This window comes from Rhea pennata, chromosome 1 (genome assembly GCF_028389875.1).
Source record: "Rhea pennata isolate bPtePen1 chromosome 1, bPtePen1.pri, whole genome shotgun sequence".
Lineage (NCBI taxonomy): Eukaryota > Metazoa > Chordata > Aves > Rheiformes > Rheidae > Rhea > Rhea pennata.
In genome coordinates this window covers 31,176,616-31,196,574 of record NC_084663.1, presented here as the reverse complement: position 1 = coordinate 31,196,574, position 19,959 = coordinate 31,176,616, and the positions used below count along the sequence as shown (strand labels likewise).

Here is a 19,959-nt window from a genome sequence, read left to right as displayed (position 1 = left end):
GGCGGAGCCCCGCCCCCTCCCCGCCCGGCGGTGACGTTGCGCGTCGGCGGCAACAACAGCCGTCCGCGTGCGCCCCGGCTGGCGCGTCACGTGGGGGCTGGCGGGCCAATGGCGCAGCGCTTCGTGTAGGAACGGCCGTTGGCTGCGGGGCCTGCGCGCTCGCCGCCGTTGGAAGGGAGCGGCGCGAGGCGCTGAGGGGTGGCGGACTCGGCGGCGGCAGCGGGCCGGGTAAGGGGCTGCCCTGGCGCGGACGGGGCCCGGGGCCTTTCCTCGGCGGAGGAGAGGGCTGCGGTGGAGGGCTTGGGGCAGGCGTGGGGCAGGCGTGGGGCGCTGAGGTGGCTGGGGGCAGAGCGGAGGGGCCGAAGAGGTTAGGGGAACACGGGGAGTGGGGAGAGGAGGCCTTGGACTACTGTGGAGAAGGGAGGGGGCAGCGGGGAGAAGTCTAGTGGATTTACCCGTCCTCGGGCCGCTTCAGGCTCTTCTTTCTTTCCAGGCCCTTCTGGGGTCTTCCTCAGCGTAGCCGAGATGGCTTTAGTGAGGCTCAGTTGGCCTCTGCCGAGGAAGGATGTCAGGGGAGGCTCTGTCTTATTTTACTGCTATCGAGAGGAAGAAACAGTATCTTTCTACTTCTGGTTTTACTTTCTGGTCGGTATTGCAGAGGCCACGGAAAGTGCAAGGAGTTTGTCAGGCTTTTCTGTAGCTAATTATGGTAAAGGAGACTTGCTTCCTTCTTGGGTTAGTTGTGATGTGAGAACCGATGGAAAACTTCTGTGATTTTTTTTTTTTTTTTGCTAATAATGAAGTATATGCATTTTATGAAAGTCGTTACATTTCCAATTGGTAGCACATCACAATTTATGTAATTGCAGCAGTGATGCTGTTGTGGGTTTTCAGAGTATGGGAGACTTCTTGAGTGTAAGCCTTTGACTAAGATCTTTGTTAGTCACTTTGAAAGAGGGATGGATTACAAGAGGGAAGTAACTGCTTACTTTCTGTGTGACAGATCTTAATCCGTATATAGCATGTTATAAGCTCTGTTCTATGGTAATTGCTATATTTTGGTAAACTCATGAAGAACTGAGAGTTAGTGTTATCACATCTTTAATACTTTCGATAAAGATTAGACAGCATACTTCTTATACTGAGCCTGGTAGCAGTTGAGATTGTATCTACTTATACAACACAAATGAATAATTAATCTGTGCTACTGAAACTTTATTGCTAGATGAACCCAAATAAAATGTGAAGAATAGATTCTTACAGTCTTCTTTACAAATAATTGTTTAGAGAGGCAGTTCTGTAGTATGAGCCCGATGTCAAGGTGTTCATGGAACTTACGAGTTCTGGAACAGAAAATGTCATAAATAATCAGTGTTTAAGGCCTGGAAAATGAAACTTACTTGTCTCTTTCTGATCTGGAAACTGAAGGAGAGGAGAGGTATGCACAGTAAGTGGTTAAAAGAGACTTTATTTTGAAGATGATTGTAAAAAGAGCTGGGAATGGTATCTGTATGGGAGAAATCTGACCTTTAGCATTTTAGCTATAGCAATACTAAACTACTGACAATAAGTAAAATAGACTTTTAAAAAATCATTTGATGATAGTACCTAAATATAAGACTAGTTAGTTCTTTTTGATAACCTTTATCTGTTTAAAACGCTTCTTCTCTTTGAGTTTCATTTATATTTCACTTCACTTGATTTTCATTTCATTCCTATATTTGAGTTTTACTGAGTTGTTTAAAGGCAGCATTATATCTGTCTACATTCTGAAGGCTCATTTGCATAAAGGTTGCCTGGTTTGATGAAGAGTTTTTCAGAATTTTCTTTTTAAACTCTGGAGAATATCTCCATTATCATTTTTTTCTAGTTTATTTAAAAATTCTTCAATACCAGTTCATTAAAAATGCTTTAGATTCCAGATAAAACTAGAGGCAATAGAGTATAGAATCCTAATGTAAAACTACAGAAATAAGAAAACTTATGTATAATTCATTATCAGACTAAAAGTTGAGAAGCTTGGGCAGAGCAGAAACCTTTAGAGGAGTGACTTTATGTTCTTGGGTGCTGATAATCTTGGGAGTTACAGAAGAGGTTTTGACTCTTAGTGAAGGAAATAAAAGTTGAAAAGATGCTAAAAAGAGTGTTTAAAAAATAGAAGCAGAGAGGTTAGCCTTAGAAAAAAAGGAGCAGGTAATTATATAAGCGAGATTCAGTTGTGAAGAAAACAAGTAAAATAAAGACAGTCTTTGGTATGAGATTAAGATGTAAATCTATGTCTGCAAAGCATGAAGAAGAATAAGGCACAAAAAGAATGGAAGGTTGCATGAATGAGTAGTGCCAAAGTGGCAATACTTGAGAATAGTGATCTGGTGGGAGGGACTATGTGGAAAACTACTTGTACTAAAAATATTTTTGGTATCATACAAGAAGAATACAGAAAAGAATTGTCTATTCGGTATCTAAATACACTGATCAAAATACAGATTGTTTGAACTGCTACTCCTTAACACTTGATATGTAGGCTGCCAGCCAACCAAATGCTTAAGAGGGCATGGGTATGTTAATCTTTCATGAGCTTTATGCTCTGATGTCATAAGATTCATTTTAGTTTCTGAATTATCCTTTAGTAGAGTGGGTTTATTTTCCTTTTCCTGGAACTTTCCATGCAACTTTTCCTGGAGGCATAATTGTCTTAATGTCACATATCAGCCAAAAGTACTCTAATGCTGCTCAGACAACAATGTTAGTTTATCCAATTTTCACAGAATGATATCTGTAGGAAACTAATACTTAACTTTGACTTAGATCCCCCCCCCCCCCCACACACACACACCTTCCTTGAGTTTTACTTCTGATACTCTCAGAGTAATCTGGTGCAGGGGACGTGTTACTTTTCATATATTCAGGACATTGTCAGACATTCTGCTGTTTGGGAGACAGCCAAAAGCCATCTTTGAACTTTCACATTTCTTTACTGTATGTTTTAAAATACCACTTCTAATATGCAGAGGTATTCAAATAGCATTTGGTCTCCTCTCCTGATAGGAGCCCACTTTTTGTCCTTTATATAAATAATGAAAGATGGCGTGGCTCCATGGAGCTGATTTTCTTATGACTTCTTCTTGTGCCACTTCTACCTTGACTTCTAGTATCAACTTGTTTTTAAATATAACTTTTTATTAGCATTGTATTTGTCAAGTAACTAAGAACTCTTAATTACACTGTTGAAGCAAGTTTGTCTTGTATAGAAGACTTTATTTTTTAAGTTCAATTTGGACATTGAGTTGCATTTGTAAACCCTTACATACAGTGATATTTATCAGATAAATTCTCTGATATGAAAGATGCATGGTAATGTTTTTGTTCAAAATGCAATCTGAGTGTGTTCAGCCTAGCCTGTTGTGAAGAAAAATGTGCCCTACGTGAACTGAACTCTTTACTATAAATGAGTGTTTTACTCTGTTGTGTTCACCTAGATCAGTTAAATGACATTCTTAAGTCTTACTGTTCTGCACCTCACAGTCAGTCTTTAGGCCTGTTACGTTTTCAGACTCTTACTGCTGCATAGGCTAATGACTGAATTATTCATGTAGTATTTTGAATTGATTTTGCAGCCTGTACTTAATTTAGAGCTGCTGTGGCTATGGTCCTAGAACTCAAATCTTTAGTTTCAAGGTAGTTCAGGTATGCCAGCATGAACTATATTTGCTGCAGTGAAATGTATTGTATATTGACTTCAATAGTTGGAAACAGGACTGTGAGGAGAGTGTACTGGTAAGGATAGGTGTAAAACAAAGATGAAGTGCACTTGTGATACTGGTGAAATAGGAATTTGCAGAATCTTAATTCATCTTGTATTTTGTGAAAATTAGGGGGAGGCGAGGTAAATTAGCAAGCGTGAAACTACGTATTGAATCTCTGTCACTAAGTGGCTCCTGAAACCTAAAGATCTTTCTCTTTCAGCTTATTGTTGTACTTTAAGTTGTTATGAAATGTTAAATACCTTGTTGTTCAAGTATATTCCTTTTTCTTTCTAGGAACCACAAACATGACAACTACACAATCTGTCTTCACGTTTGCTCTCTGCATTTTAATGATAACTGAATTAATACTGGCTACAGAGAGCTATTATGATATCTTAGGAGTTCCAAAAAATGCATCTGACCGCCAGATCAAGAAGGCATTTCACAAACTGGCTATGAAATACCACCCAGACAAAAATAAGAGTCCTGGTGCAGAAGCAAAATTTAGAGAAATTGCTGAAGGTAATGACTACAGTTAGTATACCTGATAACTAGATACATGGTTTATGTTCAGGAGTAAATGCAATAATTTAAGTTTTCTCTGCTTTTATTGGAGAAGAGGTGAAAAGTGTTTTTTCTCTTGTTTCTGCTTCTGTAGTGTCAAATGTACAGTATTAGTGGCAGACTCATTTCTGTGTCCTCACGCATAGGCAAGCCGTTTACATAGTTTAGGCATTCCTGCGTATTGGGCTTTTTGGTTTGTCTTCTAGCACAATTTTTTTTGGCAGTAGTCCAAAGTTCTTTCCCTTAGCACTAGGAGGCTGTTTCAAATATTATTCTTATCTTTTGACTGGTCTAGTAAGATCCAGCTCAGGGTTACTAGGATTATTAGGACTTTAGAGGGACCTAACAGCAGCTTTCTAGTACCTGTGGAGAGGTTTTCAAGAAACTGCAGCCAAACTCTTTAGTGATGCATGGTAGAAGAGATGATAGATACGAGAGGCTCAGACTGGCTATAAAGAAAAACTTTCATCACTGAGGACAGGCAAGCTCTAGAACAGGTTGCCCAGAGAGGCTGTCTCTCCATCCTTGGTCATGTTCAAGAGTGATTTGATAAAGCTCTGAGTAACCTGATCCAATCTCATAGCTGACCCTACTTTGAGCAGGAGGTTGCACTGCATTCCTGTGATAGGAGTGCAATAGACAGCTTTTTTTTTTTCGTTTTTAACAGAGAGTTCCCTTCCTTTCTGCTTCCGTCTTACTGATGGCTGTGCATCATTGCTCTTTTCTTTCAAATATAAAGATTATTTTTTATTCCTGGCTTATGACTATATTGTAAAATGTGAAGTTAATATTTTGAGAATATAATCTGTCCTGATAGTTTAGCTAGACTTCTTTTGAAACAGTTTATTCAGTGGATTTTAGAATGTTAAACAAATACTAAGCTTAATTGGGCTTACATTTGTGTGTGATTTTTTTTTTTTAATGAGAATGTAAATAATAACTTTTTTTTTTTTATGGAAATAGCATATGAAACACTATCGGATGAGAATAAACGAAGAGAGTATGATCAGTTTGGCCGTCATGGAGGACAGGGAAGTAATGGAAGCCCTTTCCATCAGTCATTTAATTTCAACTTTGATGATTTGTTCAAAGACTTTGACCTCTTTAGTCAAAACTCACGGTCAAAAAAGCACTTTGAGAGTCACTTCCGAGGTCATCGGGAAGCTCACAGTCGGCAAAGACGTTCTTTCCAGGAATTCTCCTTTGGAGGTGGACTGTTTGATGACGTGTTTGAAAATATGGAAAAAATGTTTTCTTTCAGTGACTTTGAAAACGCACACCGACATGCAGTGCGAACTGATAACAGGTTTCATGGATCTAGCAAGCACTGCAGGACTGTCACCCAGAGGCGAGGAAACATGGTTACTACTTACACGGACTGTTCAGGACAATAATATGTTTCCCTTCTGTTTTCATCTCTTTTCTTCTTAATTCAACATCTTCATAATCTTTCCTGGTTTTGTGCTAATACAGAGAAATTTCTTTAAGCTGTCTATTTTAAAAAACACTTAACCTTACTGCTATTCAGAAATTTTAGGTAAAACTAATTCTTGAAATGGAAACAATCTGCAGTTGGGAAATAAACGTCTCAAAAGCTACTTAGATGGGAAAGGGAGAGAAGTGATCTCATGTGACAGAAGATGATAAATATATATATATATATATAATTTCAGTTTAGTAAACACTTTCTGTAAATCTGAACTTCAACACATGATATATTTTTAATTTTAGAAATGTAATATAAACATTTTCCCTCATATATGCCAAATCAGAACTGTTTGAGTTACTGGTTCATGAATTTCAGCAGAGGAGAGAGGAGGTGCTTTATTCTGAAGTATTGCCTTCCTCCCACAGCCCCGAATGTGTTTTCAGATTTTTCACTTGTAGTTTTCACCTGATATGGACCTGCTGTGACTTACCTTAATTTGGACAAAATGTAAGAGGAAATGTGACTTAAAACTGTGGGTCTTATTTGAATATTCTGATATTCTGCCCAGTGTTGTAAAAGTATTAAAAATAAAACCCTTAAAAAAAAAAAAAATGGGTAGTAATAAGAGGGAGTATGTTCAGATTGAGCTTCACCTAGAAAGTGATGTAGGAGTAGCTTGTATTTCCAGATACCCTTACGTAGACCTCTAAAGGTCTTAGGATATGAATAACACTTGAATACTTTAGGGCTCTTCATGGATGCAAATTTACATGCACCCAAAGTCTTTCCTTTCTTCTTTTTAATACGAATTTCCTTTTAACAAAATCTGAAAGAGCATGCTGAAGATGGTCTTGTTTTATGCTTACTATTTTACCACATGTGAAATGTGTTTTCCATAGCTCAGTTTATTGAACTTAAATACTTCTCAGCGCTCTGATAAACTTAAACAAGATAAGCTTAGCTCCAGATCCCTAGTGTTTATGGAAGTTTCTAAATAAGGAATAAATATATTGTGTTTAGAATGACAAATTTATTACCTGTCAGCAGGAATTTTTCAGCTTTGTATTTTGAAAGGTAAGCTCTTAGCATAAATACAGAGTAAAATTGAAAATTACAAATTACAATTGTCATATTCATCTAACTTCTTGTGGTGCTGGAATTGTCTGATAGAGACAATACAAATGCGTAACAATTTCAGCACTGTGGAAATACATTATTAGTATAAACTACTTAAGAGGTGAAAAAAGCGATACTTTAATTGATGACAACCCAAAAGATCTGCTTTATTTCTTAACTAGTAATACGAGTCCAGTATTTTAGGCAGGTTCCCTTTGATAAGATTGCTATCACCCACAAACAGGGATTTCCCTTCAGAATTCAGAGGTAAAGAGTTTACCTTTCAAATGGATTGCATGAGCAAAATGAGCTGTCTTAAAACAGCAGTGTTTTCAATAGACTTTGATTTCTTAAAATCTATATCAGAAAGAGATTTAACACTTTACTTTTCAGACTGATATTGAAAGCTGCCTATTTGCTAAGTAACTTTAACCTTCCCCACAAGGGTGTATATTATTGCTTGTTCAGTTTTCATTCACTAAATACTTAAAATGGATTGTTGCATTATATTAAGTGCTTTTCCTTTCCATGTTCTCTATTTATTAATAGACTAATACCTCATATATGGTCTTTATAAAAAGCCAGTAATTTGTGCAACATTATCGGAATGTGCAATATTCTTATAGTAGGAAAGGTGCCGGGGTGTGTGTATGTTTCTAATTTCCATTTATTTTCAGTGCAAGTAGAGACTTTAGTTTCTTCCGTGTAATTAATACATGACTCAACTTAAATGTGTAATTATGTAGATTTCTGCAGTTTTTTTTCTTTAACATGCTCCGTCAATCCCATGCACGAATCAGTCCGTTTCGTACCACGTGGACATCCAAGTGAACAAACTATTATCTTCCAGCTTTGAATTACTTTATTTTACAAATACCAACGTGATGTGTGGGAATGTGTGTGTTTGTTTGTTTCTTTTTTGCTAAGAGAGAGGAGGCTTCCATCTCCCTTTGAGGAAAAAATTGTTCAGACTGATAAGTAAAGACTTACTATGGAAGGTTGTGGCCTCTAAATATAAGTGTATCCGTGAATCATCTTTAGAGATGATAAGTGCTGGAACTTAAGTGCAAGGCAACCCTACAAACCAAGGTGAAAAGGTAAAATATTAATGTCTTAGTCTAGGGAATATTCTAACTGTTAAAAAAAAAAAAAAAAAAAAAAAACTCAGAAACAACAGAATTTGAGCTTTTTTAACTATGGGGGAAGGAAGATTTAAAGTCCATACTAGAACCAAGCCATTGATCTTGCCTAAGGATAGTTTTCTCTTGTTGTAACGTAGGTCTCTTCTGCAAGAGAAGTCTATATAATGCTCAATTAGAGGAGCAGAAGCTAAAATGAGTTCTGAAGTTTGCACAAAACACAACCATCCCCCAAATTAAGTCGATTTTTAGTGGATGAATGCGTGCATTGCCTTTCAGGGTTAATTTTAGGTGAAGATCAGAGGTCCTTGGCTGCTTCTAGGTTAGCTTCTCTTTAAAAAAGCAAAACAAGTATACTTTGTATTAATAAAGGTTTGGACATCCTTGAAGTTAAAGTATGAAACTATTAATAAAATGAAAAGATTGCTCTTTTGTAGCTAATTGACTTTTAGCTGAAGGAATACAGACTAACTATTTGTTGTCAGCGGTGTTTTTTTTTAGTTCCGTCAGAGCACAATCTTGCAAAGCATGTTGTGCTTCTCAGTTACTCAAGAGCTCTTGCACATTCTTTTCCTATTTATAGTGTGTGCTTCATGACAGGCTCTTTGACGGAAGTCCTGATACAACCTTATGACACCCTTGACTTAATCTCAAGTTTTTGAGTTGAATCTTGTCATCCTTGATTTCCGTATCTTGTGAAAAGACCCAACAGAAGCTATTTTTGTTACTGGAAGGTGTGAAAATACAATTCTTTCTAATTTCTTGAAAGATACTTATACATACATAACTCAAATACTTGAGTTCCTAAAACTTCATGAAAGAAGAATGCTTTACTTACATGTTTTTTTTTTTTCTGTTTTTCCTTCTGAAACACAGTTGGTATCTGGTAGAGACAAAACTACTGTAAACTTAATTAAGGTGCCATTACATTAAATATGTGAAAATGTTCATGTGTTGTTGTTATTTTTTAAGATGGTCTGTTCTATAGACCAGCATATTTTCCCTTGAAGAGTCTGTGGGATTATTGAGAGGGGGAGGACAGGAGTGGAGTTGAAACAAAATAAACATGGGTAATCAGTTGGAGTTTAGGGATTATGCGTACAAGCTAAGAAATCTTAAAAAGCCTTTGCAAAAGGGCTTTACCGTAGAGGCAGTAGATGCAACAGCTGAAAACCTCTGCCTTGGGAACTGCTGCATTTCCCTTTGCTGCCTGTGCTTCATCCACCCCTCTAAGGTGTGTAACAACAATGTGACTAACAGTAATTAGTCTGGATTCCCACTGGGAAGTGCAGATTCTGAAACCAAGGTTAGGATGTTGGCATGCTGATCTGAGAGTTGACCTTATGATGGCTGTTAACTTCTTGTTCCTTCTAAGAAGGAGGAAAATTTGAAAGTGTCAGGACTCAGTATGTCTCTTCATCACACTGTCTCATTAGAACCTGCTTTCCTGGAACCTAAGCAAATCTTCCATCTTAACAATGCAAAAACAAACTTTGTGTATTAAATGAGTTAGAGCTAATGACAGATCTACGTCAGGAATGTCTATTAAGAGTTTTCCTGTGCAATAAAAAAAACCTCATAGAGTATCTTGACTCTTTAATGTATGTGGTGTGCTTCAGAATAGAGCACTGCAGTGAATTGTTTGGCTCTGGTCACTGACATGGATTTAACCTGACTGGTCTGCCCTCAAAGCATTGATTCACACAACCATACTAGAGGCTTCTGTAATGTGGGCTTCTGCACCTCATCTCATCTTTTTTTCTTTTCTTTTTTTTTTTTTTTTGGGGGGGGGGGTGGGAGTGGTTGGTGGTGAAAGTGGGGAACTGGACAAAGTTCTACATTATATAGAATAAAGAAATACAAGATGCCTTCAGGACTCAAATCTAGGGGGACAGAGAAGTATGTGTGAGCAATAGCAGAAACAGTTCCATCTGATTACCCAGATGGGGAACTAAACAGAGCTTTTATTGTATTATATACAATAAAAAAGTACAAGTTGCCTTCAGGACTTGGATCTAGGGGGTGGAGAAGTGTGCGTGTGTGAGCAGAAGTAGAAACAGTTCTGTCTGCTAACTTAGATGGGGCTTTGTGAATGCTACTTCTGGCCTTTTTGACTTGCAAATGCAACTGAGGGACTAAATTCATGTATGTTTAGGGAAATGGATCTTGTTTTTATTTTTAATATGTGGAAGACTTTGCCAAGGAAGGCAGAGTGGCAAGAAGGGGATGAGGAAAATGAGTGCTCTTTGAGTTGTGTGTAGAGAAGGCCTCTGTCAACCGTCATTTTATGATCTGTTGTTGCATACGCATTTTACTTCAGTTGCATACATGTTTTGCTTCAATTGCTGTCCAAGAGCCGGATGAAGCATTCATATGTCTTTCATTTCTCTAGGTATGGCTGCTTAACTAGGGAGTGTGCAGCTTCCCCTGACGCACGTGCTGTCAGCTTGATTTTATGTAAATTACTGCCCCATGGAGAGGAGAAATCTTGGCCTGGCTCTAGAGAAAGTCCGAGAATTGTAGAAGACCCAGTTGGCACAAACTGCTGGTGCAATTTGTCTTCCCACGTGAATCTCCTGCAACGAAAAATGGAGAATTGTTCTAATAATGTGAATTTTATGGGGAGCAATGTATGGAGATGCAAGTCCTGCCAGCTGAAGGTCAGTGTGACTTCAGGGATTGTTACTAATGTGCTGCAGAATATAGATGGACTTGCAGGATAGTGTCCTCAGTCCTGAGGGTGATGGAGGGATGAGTGTTTTGTCAGAGACCAAAACATCAGCTAGTCAGGGTGCGTGAGGTCAATCTGCTTCAGAGGCGCAGAATACTGAATAGTACGGCTGTGCGTCAGTCCCAGACCAGCTGACCTGAACTCTGTGATGCTGTCTTCTGAATCTGTAGTTTTCAGTTTCACATGAAACCCTCTCTGCAGGCACTGCTCTTGTTAGCAGAATTTCTTCTAGAGATGAGAAGGAAAGAAAGTAACATTACTTCCTGGTTACTTCCTGGTGACACTGCCATCATCTGTTCTTCATCTCCCACTGGCTCAGAGGTGAGTATGCTGAACAGGAAAGAAGAAAGATGAAGTGAGCCTTCTCTGAGGAGTCCCACTGATTTTAATCTATTTAACTTTTAACACCTGGCACTTGCAATTTTTAGGTGCTAATCTAATGAAAAGTTGTGTTTTATGCCTGTGGGCCAGGAGTAACATACGTTTCTCTTCTTTGTAAAGTGCTTATTGTTGCGTGGCAGAACTATTAAATTACAAAGTGGAGCTGAAATACCTGTCTTGGGGCAGTTTTCTCCAGACTCTGCCTGACTGAAGCTCAGGAACCTGTTATAATGCCACCATGCTAATGCTAAATACTTAGAGTTCCAACTGAGAATGAAGATATTCTCTCCTTGGCCCAAATTACTTAATGAACCTAAACAATGACTTAGATTCAATCATTCTACTTTATTTTTTAAATTGGTCATATGGGAGTCATTCTAAAATAATGTGTGTCTTTGGTCTGTTAGACCCACATACAGGTAGTCAGGTCTTGGGAGCTTGGTAGCTCAAACTGGAGACAGGTAGGGAGGCAGTGAGGAGGGAGTGCAGGGTCTGTTGCTAGAATCAGTTCAGCATGCAGGTGTAAATAAATAGTTATTTAGAGCTTGTGGCTAAATGTTACCAAAATCGAGAAACAGACATTCCATCTTCCACTCTTGCGCTTTTGCTTTCTTTTTCTTTTTCTTTTCTTTTCTTTTTTTCTTTTTCTTTTTTTTTGGAAGTTTTGGGCCCTGCTCTGACTCTAGTCTATTTTCTGAATGTGGCGATGGCTCTAGTTACTATGTTTCAATTTGCTTTACAAGTCCTACATCAATTTTTCCTTCTGTGCCTGTGAATAATACTTTGTAACCCAATGACACTTTTTAAATGGTACAAACCATTTCAGTGCATTCTCTCTAATTTCCTCCTCTCTCTTTCCTCACATCCTGTTGAGTAAGCCAAGTATGCAACTTTCTGTTTTATCCAGATTTTCGGCTTTTGTTCTATCTGTGGCAAGAAAAATGATACCCAGCCTTGTATGAAGCTAGACAGATGCTGACATAAGATAGGATCCATAAAATGTGCTAGTATATATTTAACCTATAAAAATTTTCGAGAAAAAAAAATGACCTGGCAGAATGAGTTTATTATATCAGTACTTTACATGATAACCTTAATGTGTAGGCTGACTTTAGCAAGGCAACTTTTTTATTTTATTATTTTTTTTTAAATATGTGATACTTAGTATTCTATAAAAGATTCTGGTATTAAGTTGCTAAAACGTAAGTGTCCACAGTTAGTGGTGTCTTAAAAGCAATGATTTATCTCAATTTGTGGGTACCTAACTTATGAAATGCTATATGTTGCTTATGTTATCCCCTTGTCAGCTGATTTGTATTAACTTCTTCGAAGTCTGTCTTATATCTGCTCGTTTCCAAGGTATTTGGATGAACTTAAATGGTTATGAGAATGCAAACAGTTATCATGAGTTATCACTGTTAGAGACATAGTAACTTATTAGGTGCTCATAATTCAATCGTGTGTCTGAGCCTTGAACTGAGTTGCTCATGGTTACACAAATAATCTGAGATAGAGCCAGGAGGAGAGGCAGGGTTTCTTGGCTCCAGACATTTTGCCCTTATCATGGGGTTATACTTGCTTACTCAGTGTATTTGTTATAATCATGTACTGCCTGGATGACTGTCAAATTAATGTACGGCATCAGATAATGATTTTTGGTTTTATTGGAAAACATGCCCCTTGTATGCAGTGCTTCAGCTGTCTCTTAGAATACCTTTTTCATCTGGTAGTGAAGGTAAATTGGGAACTATGCCAGTTTTATGTTCATAGTAATGTAAATTTTTGCTTTTCTATATGCAAAGCTTTTTCAGAGAAGAAATAGGTGGTTACTCTTGCATATGTGGATTTAGCAGCAATTCAGTCACTCTGCATACTGTGCTGCAAGTGCAACAAAAGTGTACATTTGAAAAAGGATTGGTAAAGAATGGTGAGCATGAAAAATAGGCAATTTGTCCTGGAACATCATGGCTACTCAACAGGCAGTCTTGATATTGCAAAGGAGAGTGAATTTGAAAGGAGGAGTATGACTTTCTTATTGTGCATACCTTATTGTGCACAAGTCATGTGGATGCACATTATTTATATTTGTAGGTATTACTTCCAGTAGGTGGCTGACTGTCACTTTGCACTAACTTAAGTACTGTGAAATAACAGCTGTCACATCTCATGAGAACAACAGTCTATTCTAACAATACCATAAATCTGATTATTTGCTGTCTGTGAAGCCTGGAGACCACAGAAATGCTACATCACACAACGGTACTTCCCTACAAAATAAATAGCAAGCCATCCTTTGGTGTATTTTTAAAATCTATACAGTTGTCTCCTCAGGACAAATAAATATACAAATTAGGCACTGAAAAGATATTACTCACCCAACACAGTCTAGAAATACAGGCTTTGTTTCCTACAGAACATTTTTGAAGTTTTTACTTCATTTCAAATTTGAAAAAACCAACAAGCAAATGTGGCCCCAAAACATTGACTAGGAGGTTCTCCTACTTTAGGGAGGCTCTTTTCTTCAGAAATCCATTGAGATGCTTCGTATACTTGTTTCTTTATATAGAGACTATGCTTCCTCTTGCTGAAACTGTTTTAATGAGCAATTAGTAAATATTTAAAAGAATCTCAAGTTTTGGTTGGAGTGAAAACATGAAAGAATAGTTCCTTCAGTGGGAGCGATCATTTCACAGTTATTTCTTACACGGTAAGTTAGCAATCCTTCCAATGAATATTGTAACTCTGGGAAAGCTTAGTTTCCTGTGAATATAGCAATGTCCCAGAAAGCAAAACAAATATTTTTTTCAGCTGATTTGTAAAGGTCTATGAAACAAAAGTGGACATAATATTTAAAACCTTTTAAGAGTGAAAACAAAAGTTGTGATTTGAGGCACATACAACTGTGAAAAATTTATACAAATTGTTTTCCCTGCGCAGGATTCTGGATTGTATTTTTTACAGTATCCGCTGAAACCAATAGCATCAGTGATGCTGTGTCAGCATTAACTTGTATTTATTTCATGACAAGTAATTTTGATCGAGAAGCTTGAATAAGTGGGCAGTAAAATGGCAGATGGAATTAAAAGTATATAAATGTGAGGCGACACTTGCAGGATAAAAATGCATAAAATGATGGGCCTAGAGTTGGCCGTTACCACTCAAGAACAAGATCTGGGAGTTGTAGGACATGGGTCCAGGAAAACATCAGTTCTGTGCTCAGGAACAATAAGAAAAGTAAAACAAACATTAGGCAGAAGTAAGCAACAAAAAGAACATAATTATGCCACCATATAAAACCATTGTTCACCTGCCCCTTGAATGCTATGGTCAGTTCTGGTCCCTTGTACTTGCTGTATTAGAATGGGAGAAGATTCAGAAAATGACGGCAAGGATAATCAAATGGACTCATAGGAGGAATGATTAGAGCAGGTAGGGATATGATATAGGCCTACAAGACGATAAATGGTAATGAGGAGGTGGATGTCTTCTCTGGATGTCAGTTCCACAAAAAGAACTGATACTGGCAAGTCTTGGAAGAGATTTCTTTTGGGGTTAATAAACAGATAAACCTCTTCAGACTTGGGAATTCCTTGAGCAGAAAATATTTGGAGCAGAAAAAAGAGAAGGGAAAAAGACCATATGGGCTCACTGTGCTGTTTTCTAGGTGTTCACTTATAGGAACAGTTGGAGGCCATACTGGACTTGAAAGGTCCTTGGTTGAACTAGTGTAACCATTCATGTGTTCTAAAACTCTTAAAATCCCATATTATGTTTAAATTTGTTAATCATTTGTCTGACTATTGCTTTTTGTGATCACCTTCCAACCTATTAACATCATCCTTCTGGTAAATAAAGTCTTGCAGGTGCATTTGTAACTTATCTAGATGTGATGTTTTCTCTGAAGAACTGAGATAGTCATTTCTTACAGCTATATAGATATAAATTCAGGTTTCATTTCTGTCTACTATTGCTCCTAGTTATCTTTCAGTGCTGTTACTTTCCAAGGTAAATACTGATTCTGCACACTTGATGTTATTTTTCATTAGAAGAAATAACTTTAGTCTTGGTCTTTTTCAGCCATGGTGGTAATCTGTAACAATCTGACTACTAGGCCTAACCTTTTGAGAGAAAGATTATAAAAATTATGGCTAACTGGAAGTAATACAATCTGAATGATAAAATAAGAATTAAAGACAAACACATATAAGGGACACAATAATACAAAACTTGAGTCCTGTTTCTACTCCTCATATTTTTACAGTTTGCTGTGAAAATGTTTGTGCGGGAGGGCAGAAAATCAGGAGTAGAGATTTGTTATTTACACATGCTATTTAGCCACATGCTATTTATCACATGCTATTTAGAAGTCCTGTCTTGTGAAATTAGACTTGTTAAGAAGGTCTGGTCAGTGGATTATTAATGATCTAAAATGACTTCAGCTAATTTGCAGACGTTAGCAGCCGACGTAAACTTCAGCCTTCTCAGTTAATGTATTAGTAAAATATTTTCAAAGTATTCATTACATATCTCTCTCTGGAAAGCCAAATACAGAGATAAAAAAGCTTCTCAAAAAAGATATCCAGGTTTAAGTACTCCTTTTATAAATTGATTCTAATTGATTAGACTTAGGAAACCTAGACATTGTTCAGAAACATCTGAGATTGTCCCCTCTTTTTTATTTCTTCCTGTACACACACATATACACAGTATACACAGTCCCCTGTGCCATGTGGTTGCCAGGCCTTCGAGTAACTGTGCAAAACTAGGCACTCTGACCCTATACCTGTGTGATGCAAAGCCCCTAAGTACAAGTATATCTGTGCATAGCTATGGGATTTGCAGAGTGCCAATCAGATCAAAGGATACCACTGTCCCGTTCCTCATTTTTCCCTCCTCCCTGAACCAAATAAATCTATGTATATCCATAATTAGGTTTTCTTTTCAGATAGCAGCAGAGGAATGATGAACTGAGAGCTCCCATTTAACAGGGAGGGCGAGAAACAAGTATGTCCTAACTGGGGAATGCTGGAAGAGAGGTGGAGAAATCCCAGCTCCCAGTGCAATAATGATATGTCAGAAAGGATTTCTGACAAGAAATTGATTTTTTTTCTTTTCCTCCCTCAAGTTCCATTTATTTATCATGAACTGTAATTGTAAGATTTTAATCCCCTAAGCGGAGGAAGGAAGTCAATGTTCACCAACTCCTGTAGCTAATGATATACCAGAAAAGCTCAAAGTATTTTTACTTAGCAGAGAGCAGCTCAGTGACAGCAGTGTAGGCCTGGAAGAAAGACAGCAAACTTGGCTTTTGCACTGCAACCAACTCCACGGTAGGGGTTCTTTGCAAGGTCATCCAGGGTTACTGTTCCCTGCCCTCCACTGCCTATTTAAGAGGCTGTTACCCACAAAGTCACTGTCTGGACCGGGGAAAAAAAACAGTGGATTTTAAGGCACTTCCTAGCAGGGATTAGGAGGCTGGCTGGAAAGAACGATGAAGTCATCCCATCTCTGAATGCTGGGGTGGGTAAATAAACTCTTCAACCCCGCATATCCTTGAGCTCAGAGCTATTTACAAGAATGAGGAAGAGATAATTCAGAAACAAAACTGCGCAAGGATTCAGCGACTCATGGTGACTGTCAGTTGTTCTGATTACTCCAGAGCAAAACTGGTATGATCTGAGAGCAGGTGTGGCAAACCAGTGAGGGTGTAGCTGTCCCTCTGAAATCTTGCTTTCTCACCAGTTACACCTAGGTATAAAATCACCAGCACATTCAGAAGCATGGAAAGCGATTCAAGCAACTCAATGTGAGTGTGGTCGCTTCAGAACTTGGCCAGGTGCAGTGGATTGATCAGACCTAATAGGAGCTCGGAGAGGAAAGATTTCAACGGGACTGTGATGTGAAGGATGCGCAGTATGAGTGAGAAAACTGATGCTGATTCCTGGTGTGGCTGAAAAGCCCAACAAAGTTGGTCATAGTAGATGTGGGAAATTGGAAACTCTTCAGTAAAAGCTGTGCACACCGTTCAGTGAAGAGGCTAATGATGCCTGTCTTGTTTTGCTTTAATAGAAAAGGGAAGTTTTCCATGAAAGGACTTCTGTGATCTGAAGTTTTGTTTCTTCATACAAAGGGTACATGCTATGGGCCTTCTCCATCTAGATGTGAAGGCATAATTCCATGTACTGGAGGATTTAAATACAGTGAGTGATTTATTAGGAAGTTTGGGCAGTGCAGGGCCATTTCTCGAGGGCTTGTGAATTGTCCAGAATTAATTCCATGGAAAGTATGGTGGGGACTCTCAGGTCATTGCGGGCTGACAGGGCTAGGAGATCTGTGAACCACAGGCAGCAAGGTTGAGAATTGATAAATCAGCTAAATGTCATAGTCAACCTCTGTCTTATCTACAGCAGTATATGCCTTTATAAGCACTGTAACTGTCTGTAATTGTCTGGAAATATAGGTAAGGTATTATAGGACTTCATCTAAAGAGTTTAGGAGAATGAGTCTGTTAAATTAAGATGAAAAACAGAGCAGAGAAGGGGGCAGTAGTGGGATGAGGAGGGTTTATAGCCTGATGTCCCCTCCCCACTGGATACAAACTGCTTAGAAAGAATTCTGCATTCTGTAGTTCCCAAATTGATTAATAATTAAACCATCTTCTTGGCAGCATACTTTTCTCCCTTAATCATAAGGATAATAAAATTGTATCCCTTCTGATTATTTCTAAATGAAAAAGAAGCATACTTTTTGGGTAGTACAGTTCATATGGGGCATATTTAAATAATGGTAAAGCCCAGGGGCAGGTTTACTTTGGTGCCGGACATACCTAGTTTCAGAACTCCTGAGCTGCTCTCAGCTGCCCTCATCTGGCTGTTCAAGGTGTGCAGATGTCCTTCAGCCTGTACCATCTTTGTCAAAGAGCCAGCAACAAGAGCCCATTCCAACCTGAATGCTTTCCTTTCCAGAATCTGCCTTGTCAGTTTGTTTAGTTTCCAGCATGCAGCATCTTGGGTGTTCAGGGTCCCTTCAGCCTTGACAGCAGGGATATGTAGGTCTTTGACCAAGAGAGGTCTTGTACTCCTCAAGAAGCATGCAGAAACTTGCAGAGCTGAACTCTAAAAATAAAGCTCATTGTCTTTCCAAACTGATAATGTGTAAAGCCACTTGTTCTAATAGTTGGAGAAGTATTAAGAGAATTCTCTAAAAACTTATTACATTTCATATACTTGAATTATTCGTATTTAGGCAGTATAGTACTTTCATATTCTTGATTGTGATGTTCAGTAGAACATTTGTAGTTCTACTGAAACGAGGTAATATCAAAATGGTTAGGTACCTGTAATGTCTAAGCAGACCAATACTTGTGAGCCACAATCTGCACTGCTTTGTGGATCCACCTCTTCTCCAGTCAGCCTTTGCTCTAGATCCAAAGCAATGATATGCACAGCCTTTCTTCTCTAATGCTCTGAGAAGGGTTGGGTGCAGGGTATGCTCTTCTGTCCAGAGATGTTCCTCTCTCCAGCAAAATGCTGGGGCACAGGAGAGCTAATGTGCAAACTGTGTGTTCTTCAGAGTGGGGTGAGGAGTGAAGTGACTGTGCTAAGGGTAGTTGTACCCTCCTATCTTGTGTTGTAATCTAGCCTGTGAAGAGGTCTCATCTCCTAAGTGGGATGTATCTTGTCAGGAGAAAGGTGAAAGCTGTAAACTGTCCTGTTCATTTCAGTGTGTCTCATCAGGAAAGCATAGCCTTATAGGATCTAGTGCTGAGCAAGAAAACAACAGGTTTCATCCCAAGAGGCTGGAATCGTGAGAAAGGATACCTCTCCCAAAATGCATTCTGGCCTCCTGAGAGATTAAAACAAGATTCTAACCATGTTTTGATATGTAACTCCATGTGTTACATAGTGGCTTTCCAATCCTGTTCAGTTTAGAAGGACCATTTGAATGCATAAAGTTGTTTTTTAAGGCTTTAACTTCAGGACAGATCCAAAACAAGGAAGTGGTCTTCCAATTTCTGGCAAGACTAATTTCAAAACTTTCTGGAATCAAAGGTATGACCTGGCAGCCGATGGGAATAGCGACTAAACGTCAAGTAGCAAACTCTTTCTTTTAAAGTCTTAGGCACAGATATGCTCCCAATTCTTTTTATCAACTTCAAAGCTATGATACCATCAAAAGACAAGGGACCGTACTTTGGTTTAAAGTGCTTGAAGGTAACATTGAAAAAAACTGATTTCTCCCCAAGTCCCCTACTGCACAGGACATACAGTGCATCTTTACAGAATCCACCAGCGTCCTCAGGATACAAAGACCCACGGCCTGAACTGTGCCAGCGCTGCCTTGAGGCACTCCAAGGAGATGGGCTAGGATGGAGTTGTACTGTCCTCTGCTCCTGCTTTCCGGAGGTCAGCCAGCCAGTCCTTGGCATACTGGAGAGCAATTAGAGAAAACAAAACAAAACCAAAAGCAGGTCAGTGTAACATCACTGCGAGTCTGGCACGGACCACTTATCTTCTGAATTAACCTTTCACACTATTTTTTGATAAAGTTGTTGTTGCCCTACTCGGACAGCAGCTTTTTTCTCCTTCCTGTGAAGAGACTTTGGGACCAAATGTTTGCTGAGGTCATGCCAAAAACAAAGAGAAGGAAAAAGGAGAATGTATCCCCAAAAGAGTCAAGCAGGGGTGTCCTGTCTCTAAAAGACTTAAGGCAGAGGCTGCTACAGTGAGGAGAAAAACTGGCATTGCTTTGGGTTCTCATCACCGAGACTGTCTGCGTTTTCCTCTCTTCTATCTCTGTGGCAGCTAAAATCAACGCAGCGTAAGAAAGGCAGCGAAGCAGGAGCCTGACTAA

General features: G+C 38.8%; 1 protein-coding gene across 1 annotated transcript; it reads left to right on the top strand.

The window, feature by feature from the left end:
- The first annotated feature begins 78 nt into the window (after window positions 1-78).
- On the top strand, window positions 79-9,512 carry DNAJB9 (DnaJ heat shock protein family (Hsp40) member B9). The gene is made up of 3 exons (XM_062583632.1): window positions 79-228; window positions 4,041-4,268; window positions 5,274-9,512. The coding sequence occupies exons 2-3, from the start codon at window positions 4,052-4,054 to the stop codon at window positions 5,702-5,704; spliced, it is 648 nt and encodes a 215-aa protein (XP_062439616.1). The 5' UTR covers window positions 79-228; window positions 4,041-4,051; the 3' UTR covers window positions 5,705-9,512.
- The last annotated feature ends 10,447 nt before the right edge of the window (window positions 9,513-19,959 follow it).

What these genes read in the sequence shown, in the direction of transcription:
- DNAJB9 (XM_062583632.1), top strand. Translation starts at nt 4,052, where the DNA reads ATGACAACTACACAATCTGTCTTCACGTTTGCTCTCTGCATTTTAATG. An exon ending in ATTTAGAGAAATTGCTGAAG is followed by an intron (nt 4,269 to 5,273) that starts GTAATGACTACA and finishes TTATGGAAATAG; the next exon opens with CATATGAAACACTATCGGAT.